The 16,781-nt window shown below is 36.2% G+C and overlaps 1 protein-coding gene across 1 annotated transcript in view; it reads right to left on the bottom strand.

Annotated features, from left to right (window-relative positions):
* Window positions 1–16,781, bottom strand: part of SLC38A11 (solute carrier family 38 member 11) — a 56,390-nt gene that overhangs the window by 21,632 nt on the left and 17,977 nt on the right. The window contains exon 6 of the mRNA XM_049615580.1: window positions 15,998–16,077. Coding sequence (XP_049471537.1) covers window positions 15,998–16,077 — 80 coding nt within the window. The remainder of the gene's footprint in view (window positions 1–15,997; window positions 16,078–16,781) is intronic.

Here is a 16,781-nt window from a genome sequence, read left to right as displayed (position 1 = left end):
ACAATGAAAAAGAGTCACTCAGTACTAACTATCAAAGTGGAAATATATGAAAAATAACACTGAAGGAAAAATCATGAATTATAGAAGAGAATGTGCAATATTTTCACCGTAGTGGTTATTTAAAAAAAATTTTTTTTTTAACGTTTATTTATTTTTGAGACAGAGAGAGGGAGACACAGAATCTGAAACAGGCTCCAGGCTCTGAGCTGTCAGCACAGAGCCTGACATGGGGCTCGAACTCACGGACTGCGAGGTCATGACCTGAGCCGAAGTCGGACGCTTAACCGACTGAGCCACCCAGGCGCCCCTACCATAGTGGTTATTTATATATATTTTTACAAACATACTAATCAATACTAGATATTATTGTCAATACATAAATGCATAGTAAAGTATAAAAGCATAAACAGGAATGATTTAAACCAACTTAAGAATAATAGCTATCTCTAGAGAAAGAGAAATGAATTGACTTTTATTTTTTTTTTTTAAATTTTTTTTTTTTTTCAACATTTTTTATTTTTATTTTTGGGACAGAGAGAGACAGAGCATGAACGGGGGAGGGGCAGAGAGAGAGGGAGACACAGAATCGGAAACAGGCTCCAGGCTCCGAGCCATCAGCCCAGAGCCTGACGCGGGGCTCGAACTCACGGACCGCGAGATCGTGACCTGGCTGAAGTCGGACGCTTAACCGACTGCGCCACCCAGGCGCCCCATGAATTGACTTTTAAATATGATAATCTATTGCTGGCAAATATTGGCAATAAATATAGAAAATTATTTCAAAAGAATCTAGCCCAATTTCCTGCTTCCCAAACTTTGTATGATTATACAATATTTACTGCATAAAACCTTTCTGGATCTGAACCTAATTTTTAACCATAAATTTCCACAAATATTCTACAACTGAAACTACATTCTTCCTGTTTTCCAGTCACTCATTCAATTCATTCAATTTTCAACAAGTATTTATTGGCCACTACCTAGCTAGCAATTACTGTTTTAAATTGCTGGGGATCGTGCAGAAAAAAAAAAAAAAAGATGAAAGAAGTCATCTTGGTCTATATTCTATATCATAATTTAGAACAGCACTATATAATAGTGCTTTCCATGATGACAGAAATGTTCTATATCTGTGCTGTCCAATATGGTTACTACTAACCACATGTGGCTATTGAGACTTTGAAATCATGGCTAGTATGATAGAGGAATTAGTTTTCAATTTATTTAATTTTATGTAATTTAAATGAATAGCTACATGTGGCTAGTTGCTACTATATTGGACAATACAGATCTAGAAGGAGTCATATTGATAACTTTTGTTCAGAGACGTAATTATTTTCTAATGTCTAAAAGAATTAAAGAAATTACCCAAAGAGGTTTAATTTTTTTTTCCTGTAGTGTAGCTTACGTTTTAAATTTCAGCTATTATTTACCACTTGAATTTTCTGAAAGGCAAGTAGAAGAATGGAAGAATTGAATATAACAATAAACAGAAAGAGTACTTTTTTAACGTATAAAGAATCATGGATATCAGAGAGTCTTCAAAATAAAGCAAAAAGCAAAAGCAAAAAAAAAAAAAAACAACAAACAAAATTGTTATCATGAATACAGACATGGCAGAAAAGATATAGTACATTGTAGTCATGCTGAAATACTATGAAATATGAATCAATGAAGTGAAATTTAATTTGTTATTACAAAATGATTACAGGATTCCTTTTTTTATTAAAAATTTTTTAAATCTTTATTTATTTCTGAGAGAGAGAATGAGAGAGAGAGAGAGAGAGACAGAGCATGAGCAGGGGAGGGGCAGAGAGAGAGGGAGACACAGAATCCGAAACAGGCTCCAGGCTCTGAGCTGTCAGCACAGAGCCCAACATGGGGCTTGAACTCGTGAACTGCTAGATCATGACCTGAGCCAAAGTTGGATGCCCAGCCAACTGAGCCACCCAGGCGCCCCTCCTTTTTCTTTCTTGAATTTTAAAGTATAATTCACAATAAATTACCTGTCAACTGGGAATGGCTTTCAAATGATCATTCAAATTCAAACATATTAATTAACATACAACTCTTCTACAATATTTATTTTGTACAAAAGGAGGCAAGTCTTCTTCTGAAGAAATCCCCAAATAAGAACTACTCCCCAGTTGTCTTTGGTTTAGATTCTTCTATTGCTACCGTTGAAGTTTATTTCCCTGAGGAACTGAAACCAACTGCATTCACTGGTGTGTGTCTAGAGTTTGCAATGGAAGCCAATAGTTCTGAAATTAGTCCACTGAGGTCGATAGTGTCTCTTCAGTGTTATTGTTACCTGCTGATGAATGGACTAGCTTTTTACCTCTATTTGGCTCCTACCTGCTTCTTTTATTTACTGTGATTATTTTCTGGCTACAGACCAAACTGTGGTTAATACTAATAAAGGACAACTAAAACAACAATGAACTTAATTTCCTCTATGAAGGACAACCTTACTCACAGCTGAGAAAAACCATATGGAATACAGAAAGCTGTAATGGAAAAAAATACGGGCTTTGAGGTCAGACAAACTTGGATTTAAATTTTAGCATTATGATATACTAGCAGAGTGCCTTGGGGCAGATTACTTAATGACACTGGTCACAATTTTCTCTGCACATTATTAATAATTCTCCACATTATTATTAATAATAATTCTCCACATTATTAATAATTCTATTTACATATCTGGCACAGGGTTAAATAAGAAAATAAATGAGTGTGTTATATAGTGGACAATCAGTATTGGATAAGACCTCCTTCCCACTGTTTCTCCCTTTCCTTGTGTTATCATTAAAGTAACAATGCATGTCTTAGTCTGGCTGTAAGAACCTGCAAATACATGAAATGCCATCTTCATCATAGTATTCATAATTCCTTCAGAGAATAAAGGGACCTTGAGGAGGTTGAGCTATTTTATTTAAAATAAGTGAATGATTAATCTTGAGAATAGACACATATGCTACCAAATAGGCAGCCATTTGGTTGATAATGATGAAAAAGATGAAAAGGTTCATTTATGCTTTGGATATTCACAGTAAATATTCAGTATTCTGTCCCATATACTGATTTTCTGCACAACTGCATCTGTCAAACTGGTGCACCTTCCAGCTGCCTAAGGCCATTTTAGACAATCTCAGGGTACGTGGAGCTGCTCACCTTACTCCAGGGTTTATATCTTAGCGCAGCCATCAGTCTCCCCAGCTGAGCTGGGGCTCTGTGTCGATATGATAAATTTTGCTACCGTGGTGTGGAGACTACCACCAATGGAAGATAATTAAACGTTTGAATAAAAGAGGGCATTCATTAAACCTGAAGATATGTGACATCTAAGATGAGTAGAGAGGCAAACTGCCTGATTATTTAATCACTGGATAATAGACTAATCGCTTAAAAGAAGAAAAAAACAGTTAAAAATTAACCTTTTGCATTTTAAAGCTTCTATCTACACATACATGCACGCATGAACACATACACAAATTAAGGATTATTCTTATTATTTTTTTGTTATTTCAATTTCAAATTATAGAAAGGGTTTATTCTGTCCATATTACTAAAAGTTCTTCCTTTTGTATTTTACCACAAAGATTATAAAAGAATATAGTTACATTTTATCATTGGCATTGAGAAAATAGAAGTACAGTGACATTTAAGTTTATTTCTTGAACACTTACCACTACCTTCTTAGAGACAGTCAGAGGCTACCTACCTGAACAGGAAACTTAAGAGTTTCACTTTGTGGAATTACGAGGGGGGACATGCATTTTGTTTTAAAAAGGTGAAATGGCCTTACACATATTATAAACTCGAGGCGTGTGTGTGTGTGTGTGTGTGTGTGTGTGTGTGTGTGTGTGTGTGTAATAGTTTTTGGAAGCAATAGGAAATAGATCTCTCACAATTTTTACCATATTGAATACACAGTAACTTTTGCTGAATGCATAAATGACAGGCAGAAATAATCAATTCCCAATTTTGGGTGCTAGAGAAATACCCAGTAAAACAAGATAAAATCCTAGTTTAGTCATTGGTTTTCACAGCTATCTCTTCCCAAAGCTATAAGTTAATTGCCAATACGTACGATAGTTGTTCTTTCTTTTATTTCCTAATCTCTTGATCAGGAACAGCATAATAGCAGCTGTAAACTAAGAGATAGGGAAGGGGATTAGATAATCCAGTAACTGGATACATTTCGAGATGGGACTTTCTAACCATCCCCTACCTGTACACCTGTATGGTAAGGTCTACTCCCTTCATGGCATAGTTGCAAGCCCCACAAAAAAGGAAATATACCTTCTTTCTCTCCTCAGACCTTATGAAAATGATATTAAAGGAATTTAAAATGGGAATAAATTCATGGGGGAGGGGATAATGGAAAAGAGACATCAGTGGAGAAGACATTTTGAGAACAAGAAAGCAGATGCTTACATGGTTAGCTGCTGAGAATGGAAGAAGTAACAACCACAGAGAGAGAGCTAATGATGAAAAAGAGCTGATTCCTTTTGCAAAACTTGTGTGTGTATAAGACTCAGAGACAACAGAAAGCTATGTGGGATGCCCTGGAAAATGGAGAAAATAAAGAAAAATGAAAGATATGAGATCCTGGATATAAGGCATCTAACACAAAAAAGAGGATGACAGTGGGGCTGCAAACAGAAATCAATCCATTCAGAAAGGAGCAACAGGGTGGAAGGCTAGAAGGCTCTGAGTGGGAGGTCTCCAGGAAAAAATAAATAAATAAATCGGTAGATTATCTACCATGTTTGAGCATTTGAAGAAAGAGTAACAAAATGATCAAAATCAAAAGCTAAACTAGGAAAAAATATTTGCAAAAGAAATATTTGCAGTATCTCATGAAATACTGTTATCCAAAACACACAAAGAACACTTAAAACTCAAGAATACAAACAATCCAATTAAAAATGGGCCATAGAGCTTAACAGACACCTCACCAAAGAATACATACAGATGGTAAATAAGTATATGAAAAGATGCACCACATCATATATCATCAAGGAAATGCAAATTAAAACGATAATGAGACACCACAACATATTCACCAGAATGGCCAAAATCCAGAACACTGACAACCCCAAATGCTGGTGAGGATGTGGAGCAACAGGGCCTCGTTCATTGCTGGAGGGAATGCAAAATCACGCAGCCACTTTGGAAGACAGTTTGATGGCTTCTTACAAAACTAACATACTCGAAATATTCAACCCAACAATTGAGTTATGTGTTATTTACCCAAAGGATTTGAAAACTTCTGTTCATACAAAACCTGCACACGATATTTGTACCAGCTTTGTTCATAACTGCCACAACTTGAAAGCAACCAAGATGTCCTTCAGTAGGTGAGCAGATAAATTGTGGAACATCCAAACAATAGAAGATTACTCAGTGCTAAAAAGAAATGAGCCACCAACCCATGAAAAGGCATGGAAAAATCCAAAATGCATATTGCTAAGTGAAAGAAGCCAATCTGAAAAGGCTATATACATATTGTATGATTCTATATTTCATTATGGAAAAGGCAAAACTATGGAGACAAAAAAGATCAGTGGTTGTTTGGTGTTGGAAGGTTAGGGGAAGGGGTGAATAGGTGGAGCACAGAGGATTTTGGGGGCAGTGAAAATACTCTGCATGATAATACGATGTGTACATGAGACTATACATTTGTGCAAATCCACAGAATGTACAACACCAAAAGTGAACTCTGATAGAAACTACAGGCCTTGATGATTATGATGTACTAATCTGGTTCCATCAATTGTAACCAATGTACTACTCTGATGGAGGGTGTGGACAAAGAGAGGCCACACATGTGTGTGGTTAGTGGGTATATAGAAAATCTCTGTACCTTCTTCTTTGCTGTGAACCTAAAACTGCCTCAAAAAACTCAAAGCCTTACCAAAAGAAAAAAAAAAAAAAAAGCTAACTTGGACGTCCAGCTAAATCTGGTTAGAAACACAATCAAAAGCAAGTATTAATTCTGGGGGGAAAAAAGTATACAAGAATAGAAATATAACTAATTTTGAACATGGTGTTATATCTCCATGTATTAGGATATGGTCAAAAGGAAAGATAATTTGAGAGAGATAAATCTTCATCTACTATATAGGCAAAGAGTGAGAATCCAGAAATAACAGTTACAAGCACATTATGCAGAGGTAAAGATGTAAATGTCAAAAGATAGAGATGAAATAGAAAAGGATTTGGTAAAAAGGTTTCTCTATTTCATTAAAAGCCATTTGTAATATTTGATTTTGTAAAAATATATGAATGTATTCTTTTGAGAAAAAATAAAACCAAATAACAGCAGTACTGGGAAGAAGCAGGATCCTATAAAATGTCTTACAAAGTTTCAAATGGATCATGGCAACATAATGGAAGCTTACCATCAGGTTCAGAGGATTCAAGACATAATGCTTCAAGTGTTTTAATATATTTTTTTATTAACACAAATAGAGACTGGCTTATGGCAATTTGCAACCTTGGTACAGCAAATTACTTTCAAAACAATGACAGCTTCTCTTATTCCGAAAAAAGAAAAAAATCCAGTCAGATGCTTAATTATATTCTTTTCAGAAACGTTTTGTATGTGTGGAGGGGGATGGGAGTGGGGAGGTTCAGGGACATAAATTCACTTTGCAACATCATTTCCGCTTGGATTCTTGGATTCAGACATTTCATCCTATTTTGAAAGGCAAGCTCCACCTTATCTTCACAACAGCTAAGCATTTATAAGGCAAAGCAGCAGAAAGCCGGTCCTATCCAATGTATCTCTAGTCTTCACAGACTTAATGAAAACAAGCTTCAAGGGGATTGCTTCTGATCCTGAGCACATCACACCTCTGATCGAGAGGATCAAACATGATACCTCTCTGTGGTACCTGCCCAAACTCTTTTCGGCTACACATAGGCATACAATCATACAATCTCGGCAGAGCCTGCTTTTCTGTTGAGAGATCCTTACATATTAACCTTGTCAGCCAGACACATCTGAGAGTTAAGTGCTCTGGCAGGCACACAAACAAAGGCTCCACATTTCCCGTCACACCACAAGCTATTAATGATATAGGCAGGTCTGCCCATTTCCCCAGCTTGGGCATCAGCTGACAGCTCTCTGCCACCTCCTTGCTCCCAGCTCACATTTCTTCTGATTCTCTTCTGTAAACAATTGTGGTCTATGTGAACACACAAAGCTGTTCAGGAAAGTTCTTGGGAATCACTCTAAACATCAAAGCTGATCCTTTTTTAAAAAAACAAATTTTACACCAAGCTGATCTTGAACTAAAATTTACATAAAACATTATGCTGATTTTTTTTTTGCCAAAATATCATTTTTATTTTTTATATGAATTATATGAAAGTTTGCACAGCGTGGTACCATTAACATCACAAATACTTCTTGTTTTCCATTTGGGACGCCAATCACTTTTGATTCTTATTCTATTACCTACTTATTTCTTCTTTCCCACTATTGGCTCCAATTCCTCTGTGAACTCTTCACAAGTTGGTGTTAACTGTTTTTGTGAGTTGGACTGAAAGGGCAGAGAGTGGGTGGGAGGGGACAGACTGAACTTTTGGGTAAAATGAAAACTTGTTAGTATTATGAGTGTTGTCTGGGTTCTCTACTTTGTTTTTCATGAAATGTTTTTAAATTAAAATATAATGTGGGTTCATATTAAAATAAAGGTAATTTCAGATGTGAGCTCCAGATAATTGTTTCCAGTGGGTTCCACTTGGGTTACACCATTCTTCACCTTACACATTGTTCCTGTACAATCTTTGCCATACCAGACTCTCCCTAAACTCAACCTGCATTTCCAAAGCACTGAATGACTTCTACTCCTTCATTTTCTTCCCCATTCCAAGAGCTACTCAAAATCAAGATATTAAAATATTAAACGTTTCCTATGATTTTCCCAGACCTGCTTCCTCTCTGAGTTAACAACTTAAAAGAAGCAAGCGTCCTTCCTCTGTGTTTCCATAACACCATGCTCATAATTCTATGAAATAGTCTATTGAGGTTATCTTTTATGTATTTGTCTTCCCTACCTCACTCCCCAATGAGTTATGTGAGACCTGCAGAAAGGAACTGTGCTATATTGATCTTCACAGACGTATATCCTAAAAAACTGACCTGGTAAGCGAATGCTTACTGACTGAACTGACTCTCCCATTTTCTCCTTTTGGTGGTGAGTTCTAGACCATCTAACAGTCCAGTTGTCCAAGCTGGACACTCTGACATCAATCTCTTCTTCTTCCTCTTCTTCACTTCTGCCAGCCTTTTTGTCTTTTGCCTGGATGCTTGCTATAGATAGACTCCTTCCGAGTCTTTGTACCTCTATCTATACTCACCTCTGCTGTAAGATTAGTCCATTGATAGGGAGACTTGCTGCAGTTGCTCTCCTGCTGAAGAACCTCCAATGCCCCATCAGCTAAACAACAAATTCAAATTTCTTAACACTACACATGAAGCTTTCCTTCCATGTTGGTCTCTGCCAGCCTGTCTATGGTCATTTATTTGCATAGCCTAGTCAAACTCTCAGCTCAGAATCACCAAAGTCTAGTTACTTCCTAAACACAGAGGGCTACGTAGGTGGTGGAGATAGGAGAATGGGGGTCAGTGGATTAGGAAAGCACCATCTTCAGTAATTTTTCAAATGAGGTAACATGAGGTTACCTTAAGGATCTCTTAAGGTAACATGGAGACATGGCTGTTGTTAAAACTGTGATAAAATATATATTTGAGGAATGATTTAAAGCAAGATGGAGTTTTTGGGAAAATTCTCAAGGGCAGCACTTTATTTTCCTTTGATAGTTCCCAAACCAATGGCAGTATCCCTCTTAACCTTGAACTGCTTCTGCCATTCTACACATCACATGTTAAAGACATCACATGTCTGGGCCTCACACACTTCGGCCAATAGTAGCTTCCAACCTCTCCCCGTTTTCCTTTTTGACCCAACTAACATTAGTACATTTTTTTTCAAGCAGGAGATCATATATTCTTTTATCTTGAAATATTATTACCTGCCTGCCCAGGTTGGGCTAAGGGCCCTGTCTCTATTTCTAAGTTCTTTCCCATAATTCTACTCATCATTATATTGAAATTATCTTTCAAATGTCTGTTGTTGCCATCCATAAACTACAGGTATTTAAGGTCAGGGACTGTCCTTTCTTCATCTTTATAGCCTGAACACCTAGAAGAGAGACTGACATTAACTAGACTTTTCATAAATGCTTGTCGACTGGAAGAACAGACTACTCTATTTTTGCCCTTTGTTTGTGAATCACACCACATGCCAGTCTGGCTTCTCACTGGAAATAACAGACAGGTGAAAAACTCACTACGGCAGCCATTTAAAAAAATAATTGATGATGAGTAGAATACATTCTTAACACCGAGTAGCCTAAGCGGTTTCTCCAGCTCTGCTAGCACAGTGACTGGATGAATCTTTCCTGAGAATACATTGTCTTGCAGCTGTTTTTTCCTATTTTCATGTAGACTCAAGTCAAACGATGGATCTACTTGTTGCTTCATGTGAGCAATCTGTCTGGCAAAATGTACCAGTTCTAACACTGCTGCAGAACTTGGAATCAAATGGTATTTTAGTAAATCAGTTAGCTAATTTTGCTGGCATGGAAGTAGGCTTAGTAAATTTTTCTTTGACAGGGAATGTTTTTGCATGAAATTTTTATTGTCTCATGATAATTTTTACTGTCTCATTACTTCAAAATTATAGTTAATCTCCAAATTGAAGCAATTAAAAGCAGAAGGCACAAAGTTTCATTCATTTATTCCACTGATCATTCAACACTCTTTTGCTGCAATTCTAATTCTGTGTTAGGTTCTGTGCTGAGTCATGGGTATATGATGTGAAAAGAGCTAATGCAATCCTGTTCTCATGGAGCTTGCAATTGTGGGAAAGGGATAAAATACACAAGAAAACATAAAATATGAATAAAGATAATTTAACATATAGTGTGATTATTTCATTCCTATGCACAGATCCCTTCTTACTTTCCATGGTGAAACTTCTAAATATAACCAACTAAAATATTCATGTTCTGAACATACCTTTGTCTACCACACTTTCAGATAATAATCTCATCTCTGAAAAAATATGGGCATGCACATTCAAATGCCCTTCTCTGGTCTTCAGAATGTATCCATATTTTACTCTCCATTCTTGATCTTATTGTTTCAAGAGGAAGAAGCATCCCAGTTCCTCGTCAGGGATTACTCTATATTTTAAATTCCAAATTTTCAAGATCTCCTGGGGGACTTGGTTCCATTTTTTGGCTTGACCTGTAACATGCTCAATATCTCCCATTGTAAAAACAAAAATGTATCTGTTAGAGTTCTTCCTGTCTCAAGCTACTGTTTTGCCATGTTACTTTCATTCATTGATGCTCTTAAAAAACAAAAAGAGGTGGGTATGTATTTGCCCAATTCACTTCCCTACCATTCACTTGCATCTTACTTTTCTCTAACCTGATGTCCACTAATATCATTTGACTGATGTTCCTAATGGTTACCAGTAACCTCCTGTCACCTGAGGTGGACATCCGTAGCTTGTATCATACAGTGGCTACTCCCTCTTCTCCTGGCATCATTGCCTTGACTTCTTTTGGGACCTCTTTTTCCTCTACTCTCAATCCATGTGCTTTAGTGGGAGTGACCCTATCCTTAGCATTAAGGGTAGGCATGTAACAAACACGAGCAAGTCAACACAGGCTATGATGATAGAGTTTGGGATCATCACCAGTCCCCATTAGAGGCAATCAGAACTAACAGTGGAAGTAAGGTTGGAGGTAACCTAAAAGAGAAACCTCATTCTCTTTTCATGGACTGGGACTTGAATGGATGTAGGCTGGTTCTGCTACTGCCATCTTGTCACAATGAGGAGACAGCCTTTCAGAAACTGGAGCCAAAACAGGAAGCAAAGCCAAGAAGTGGGAAAAGAGAAACTGTGTCTGATTTCATTGATTAAACTGCTAAATACAATCAAATCTAATAACGGGAATACCTTTGAACTTTGTAGTTATGTGAGACAATAAATTCTCTTTTGCTTCAAGCAGTTAGGATTCTGTGGTTGCTGTCATTTGCAACAAAAAAGGATAATAATTTAGTCATAAAAAATCGATGGCTTGTATTTGACAGAACTAATCATTGCCTTTTTTAAAAATGCACTATTCCTCTGTCTTTACCCATTTTTTCTAATCCTTCCTTTAATCCCCTCCAGGTCCTCTTTATGTATAGCATCAAATTGTAGAATTTTAGGATCAGAATGGATAAGGGGCAAAGAAACTAATACATATTAAGATCCTTGAGGAAGGCACATTTCATATGCATAAAAGCCTGTTGAAAGTATGGACACACTCTTTGGAATTATGTTTGGAACACCACACTAATGCTTAAACTGCTATAAAAGAGATGTTATATGAAGAGAAAATAGTTGTAAATTTGGACTGCATGCTATCATTTCCATTCTGAATGTAAACAATGGAATATTAATGAGGCACAGAATGAAGGTTTTCATAGTGATAATGCCTCCAATGGTAGTTTGAAAAAAAAAAAAAAAAGGAAGAACTGTCATTGCATTTTGATACTAGCACACTTTCTAGAAAGCAATTAAATTGCCTTGCCACCTCAGTTTTTAGAAAGCAAAAGGTTGGAAAATGCAATAAAAATGAACATTATTTCCAAAGAGAACTGAAAGTCATTGGACTATAAGATATTTGAAATCATATCAAAAAGCAGAATTTATAGCCTTATGAGTTATGAAAAAGGAAATTGAATCGTGTGTTTTATTTTTAAAACACAACGACTAAAAAGGTGTTTCCATAGTAACAAGGTCAATACCAGTAGCCATTACAGACCTTCCTCTTTGCTGATAGTGGGTTTAAAGATCTTTTCCAAATACCATTTTAAAAGCCCTATGAAAAAGTACAGCTTTTCTGATCATTCCTCTGAACCAAAAATGAGGAAAAACACACATGGAGTATTGAGTTTCTCATGTTTTATGGATTATAAGCATTTATGGTTGTCATATTTTCAGAAAGAAGACTGCCTGACTAGCTATTATGCCAGCCCTCGAACATGGGATTTGATTAGCCTGATTGTAAATCTGGACAAACAGAAGTTGTTTGCAGTAGTATTCAAACAGAAATAAAAGGCAGCACAATATTAGAAAAAAAATACTTTTTTAACATCTAAATATTGAAAGAGTTAAGTAAATAATCCCTGTTATTAGAAAAATTGCAAAGGCTCAGATGAAGCATGATATCACCACTAGAGGAAGGTTAGAAAGATACAGACCACATTTTGTTTACAACAGAAATAAATAGCTCTTTGGCCATAAAATCAATTCATTTAGTGCCACCAGGAAATGGCCTCTCCTTCCTCTTTCCTTTGTATCAAGATACACTTGCCCATATGACAGTCATTTGTGCTGCCTTATCTTCCCCAATAACTGCGAGCCCCTTGAGAATAGAGATATTTTCTCTTTGTATTCACAATAGTATCTCACATACGTTTTGCATTTAAAAACTAAAAAATAAGTAGAGAATGAATTGTGAAAAATAATGGCACAACAGTGCCTAAAATAACACAAAATCTGTGGTGTATTTTTAGAAATGATACGTCAGTAAAAACGTGTACTCGTGATTTAAATCTCTTTAAACCAAGAGGCTCTAGATCCTTGTTCACAGACTCAAAACTGTTAAATAATGAATTGTTTCCTAGACCAATTCCCTCAGAGTCTCTGCAGCTGGGGTCCTGGCATCAGTATTTTTGACAGCTACTCGGGTAAACCTAAAGCGATGCTAGAGTTGAAAATCATTGCTTTAAACTGTCCACTGGGGCTCAATTAAAGATTAATTTATTTACCTCCAACTTTTAGCTACTTGTTTTTTTTTTCCTCAATATTGCCTCATAGTACTGTATTTGCCAAATCTATAAGACTTTTTTTTTTTTTCTTTTCAGGGAGAGAGAGACAGCACACACACAAGCGAGCAGGGGAGAGGCGCAGAGAGAAAGAATCTTAAGCAGACTCAAAGTTCAGCGCGGAGTCTAACACAGGGCTCAATCCCTGTGATCCTTGGGATCATGACCTGAGCCAAAATCAAGAGCCCAACACTCAACTGACTAAGCCATCCAGGCAACCCTATAAGGCCTTTTATTATAACCTAATAATTTATTCTCTAGAGTCACTTTTTATAATAAAAGCTCCAATTAAAAAAGTTCTGTTTTACACAATTAAAAATGTTAACCAACAATTATCTATTGTATTCTGTTCAATATACTTATTAGTTTTTTGTTGCTGTAAATTCAGCTTCTGAAAAGCAGAGATGAATACAGTTCCATATAGTAGATACTAATCAAGGTCAGTAGAATTTAATATATGATGTTGTGCTTTTATGCTTACCTTTCCTGGGCCTGGAATGTCTTTCACACTTTTATCTACCTGAAAAAATTCAGACTCATCTTTCAAAACACCCAGATCGTATCTTTCTTCCTCCAGGAAGCCCTTCCTGATTCAAACTATTAAGCCCTCTCTTCTTTGGCACTGCTACTGCATTTATGCCTGTAGTTTGCACTTCTCCTACTGCACTGCCATTTCTTTTTCTTTTCTTCTTTTGTTTTTAAAATAAGTCCATTTGCACTACTTGATTGTGAACAACTTACACCAGGTGCTGACTTATGCCTCTCTGCTCTTTTACTCTCAGGGTGTGGCAAAATAGCTAGAAACAACAGGCATTCAGTAAGAGTTTACTAAATGAAAGAACGAATGTCCACAATGAAGTGAACTGGGTGCATTTCAAAACCACGATTTCTGAGGACTAAGGTGTGTCTCCTTCAAAAATTCATATACCCCACGTGATGGTATCTGGAGATGGGGACTCCAGGAGATAATTAGGTTTAGAGGAGGTCCTGAGGGCAGGGCTTTCTTGATGGGATTAGTGTCCTTATAAAGAGCTAAGTTATTGTTGGTATTAGTATGTAAATGTTTGTGAAAATCATCTCCCAAATATACAAGTTACTTTAAAATAAAGCTAAATAGTTTTTCTTTATTTTGACTATATATGTTAAAGCTTATATAATAATTTTCAAGCCCTTACTGAATATGGAATTTTTTATTTGTTAAGATGCACATTTGGATTTTTTTTTTAATTTTTTTTTTAACATTTATTTATTTTTGAGACAGAGAGAGACACAGCATGAACGGGGGAGGGGCAGAGAGAGAGGGAGACACAGAATCGGAAGCAGGCTCCAGGCTCTGAGCCATCAGCCCAGAGCCTGACGCGGGGCTCGAACTCACGGACCGCGAGATCGTGACCTGAGCCGAAGTCGGACGCTCAACCGACTGAGCCACCCAGGCGCCCCTGGATTTTGAAATCCACTGAAATAAATATAAAAATTTTTAAGTTTTTTAAACTTTCATCTGTCTCATGCATAAGCTAGGTGTTTTCTAGAAGAGAGATATGAGTGCCATTCAGAATTGCCTAATACTGGGTCTGTGACTTGTTGAAATCAAATAAATATCTTGATCAGTTGAAAAAAAAAAAAAAAAAAAAAAAAAGAGATACCAGAGAGCTTGCTGTCTCTCTCCCTCTCTGCCCTGTGAGGACACAGCAGGAAAGCAGCTTTCTGCAACCAGGAAGAGATCTCTCGCCAAAACCTGAACATACTGACAGCCTCTAGAACTATGAGAAAATAAACTTCTGTTGTTTAAGAACCCCAGTCTACAGTATTTTGTTCTGGCACCCCAAGCTAATACAACTATGAACTGGGATTAAGTTATTTGATGAGAACATTAATATAAATGTTATATTAATACTTATGCTTACTTATGCTTTTTTATTTTAATCCTTTAAAAAATACATTTTTTTTCCCAAAGGAAAGGCTATATCAAATGCAATTAGACTAGATATTTCATAATTCCTCCCAAATAAATTAGAGGCATAATTTTTGGTATTTTCCTGGTTGACTAAGAACCCAGACATCAGCATATGAAGTTGAAAATGATGTGATCTTTCAGAACAATTAATCAATAGGAAAGAATAAGTTATCTTGGGGACCTTGTTATCAAAGATAGTTATTTATCAGGATTCCTTTTTTCTCCCTCACAGGTTACATTCATTAAAGACCCAGTACAGTCTTTGTACTGTGCTATAGACACTGTCTTAAGTTAATTTTATTTTGTCTTAAGACCAATTTAAGCTTGTTTCATTCCAGCATTCTCTTGGGACTCTGGATAATAAACTCTCCAACCCTTATCTGGAGAATCTACTCTATAATCAAGGCATAAAAATGGAATTGTTTGAAATAGCAGTATCCACGCTTTGTCTTATAGATAAGTAATATTTTTAAAACTTGGGGAACCAATACTAAGTTATCAACATTTTATTTGGCCAAATAACATTCAAAACAAATGAATGCCACGGTCAGCAATTAACATCAGTTCACAAGTGACAAAGCATCTTCACACAAATTAATTAAAGAATATAATCTTAGTAGAGAATAAAAGGTGGTTTTCAAAGTGACTATATTCCTGTAGTGGGGAAACATCTACTATATTCCTTATTCTCATTTCGGCCTATGTTGGTGAAACTTCGTTAAGGGCAAATTTCTCTCGGATAGAAAAAAGTTTCTGCCATTTACCATTTTTCCTCCTGAGTGCTGGACTTCATTCCTATTTCTCACTGTTCAAAACCCTTTCTTATTCTAATTCTTAGGATTGGCCATTAACATAAAAAGTAACCTCAGTTTAATCACATCAGCATGCAGGGTCCAGATGAAAAATGCCTGTCTACTTAGATGTAATTATTTTCTCTCATTTTGTCAAATACTAAAGATACATAATGCTTCCAATGCCATGATTACTTTATACTTCAGTATTTACAATATAGTATATAAATATCTACTGAAGGCTGTAAATTAAAAACTAACCAAGATAGCAATAAAACTTACATGTATGGACTCAGTGAGACTACCCTTGCCATTACAATTCCAAGAATCAGAGTTGTTAAAACTGTAGACAGAAGAGAGATCTGCAAAAGAAAATGTAAAGATGTTGTCAGTTTGGAAGAAAAATCGTTGTATTGAAAATATTAGGTGTTTCTCTTTTTACTTGTGTAAACACATATACAGTTTTTGTTTACACAATCCTATAGTAGTTTATTCTTACAGACTGGTGTTGATAATCTCAAGCATGTAACTTTTTATCAGATCACAGTATTACTTTTTTTCTCAAAATAGGGGACAAGTACCATATATGAGTGCTCTAATCTTGCAACAGGGCTTGAAATGTTTTTAGTGGCTTACTGTATAGAATACAAAACTGGTGATTTTCATTCATGAAAGTGAAAGGGAAGTTGTTTTCTTTTTTCTTCAGGTCCTATTTTGGTGTTGGCTTGTGCTTCTTTTCTACCTATAATTACTTCTTCTGCTTCTGTCTTTACCTTCTCCTCTCCCTTTCAACATAAGACCCTCCCCACACATACTCACTTTCACACATTTTGGGTGTCCTCTCCCTTTTCCCTTCTATTCTCTAGCTCTGTTAGTCTATTTTTCCTATTTGGCTTTGCCCTTTGGTCTGTTTCTACAGTCTTTGCTTTTTCCCCTCTCTTCTGTCACTATTTCAATGGTTAAAATATAAACCGGTCTGTGTGTATATGTGTTCTGTGCACTCAATATTAGATCTGTGTTTCTGCCCTTAATTTTTTAATGGATACGCCCATTTTAGACTTCTTTC

The sequence above is a fragment of the Panthera uncia genome, assembly GCF_023721935.1.
Source record: "Panthera uncia isolate 11264 chromosome C1 unlocalized genomic scaffold, Puncia_PCG_1.0 HiC_scaffold_3, whole genome shotgun sequence".
Classification (NCBI taxonomy): Eukaryota; Metazoa; Chordata; class Mammalia; order Carnivora; family Felidae; genus Panthera; species Panthera uncia.
Note: the sequence above shows the minus strand (reverse complement) of the source record. Positions and strands in the feature narration are given on the sequence as shown.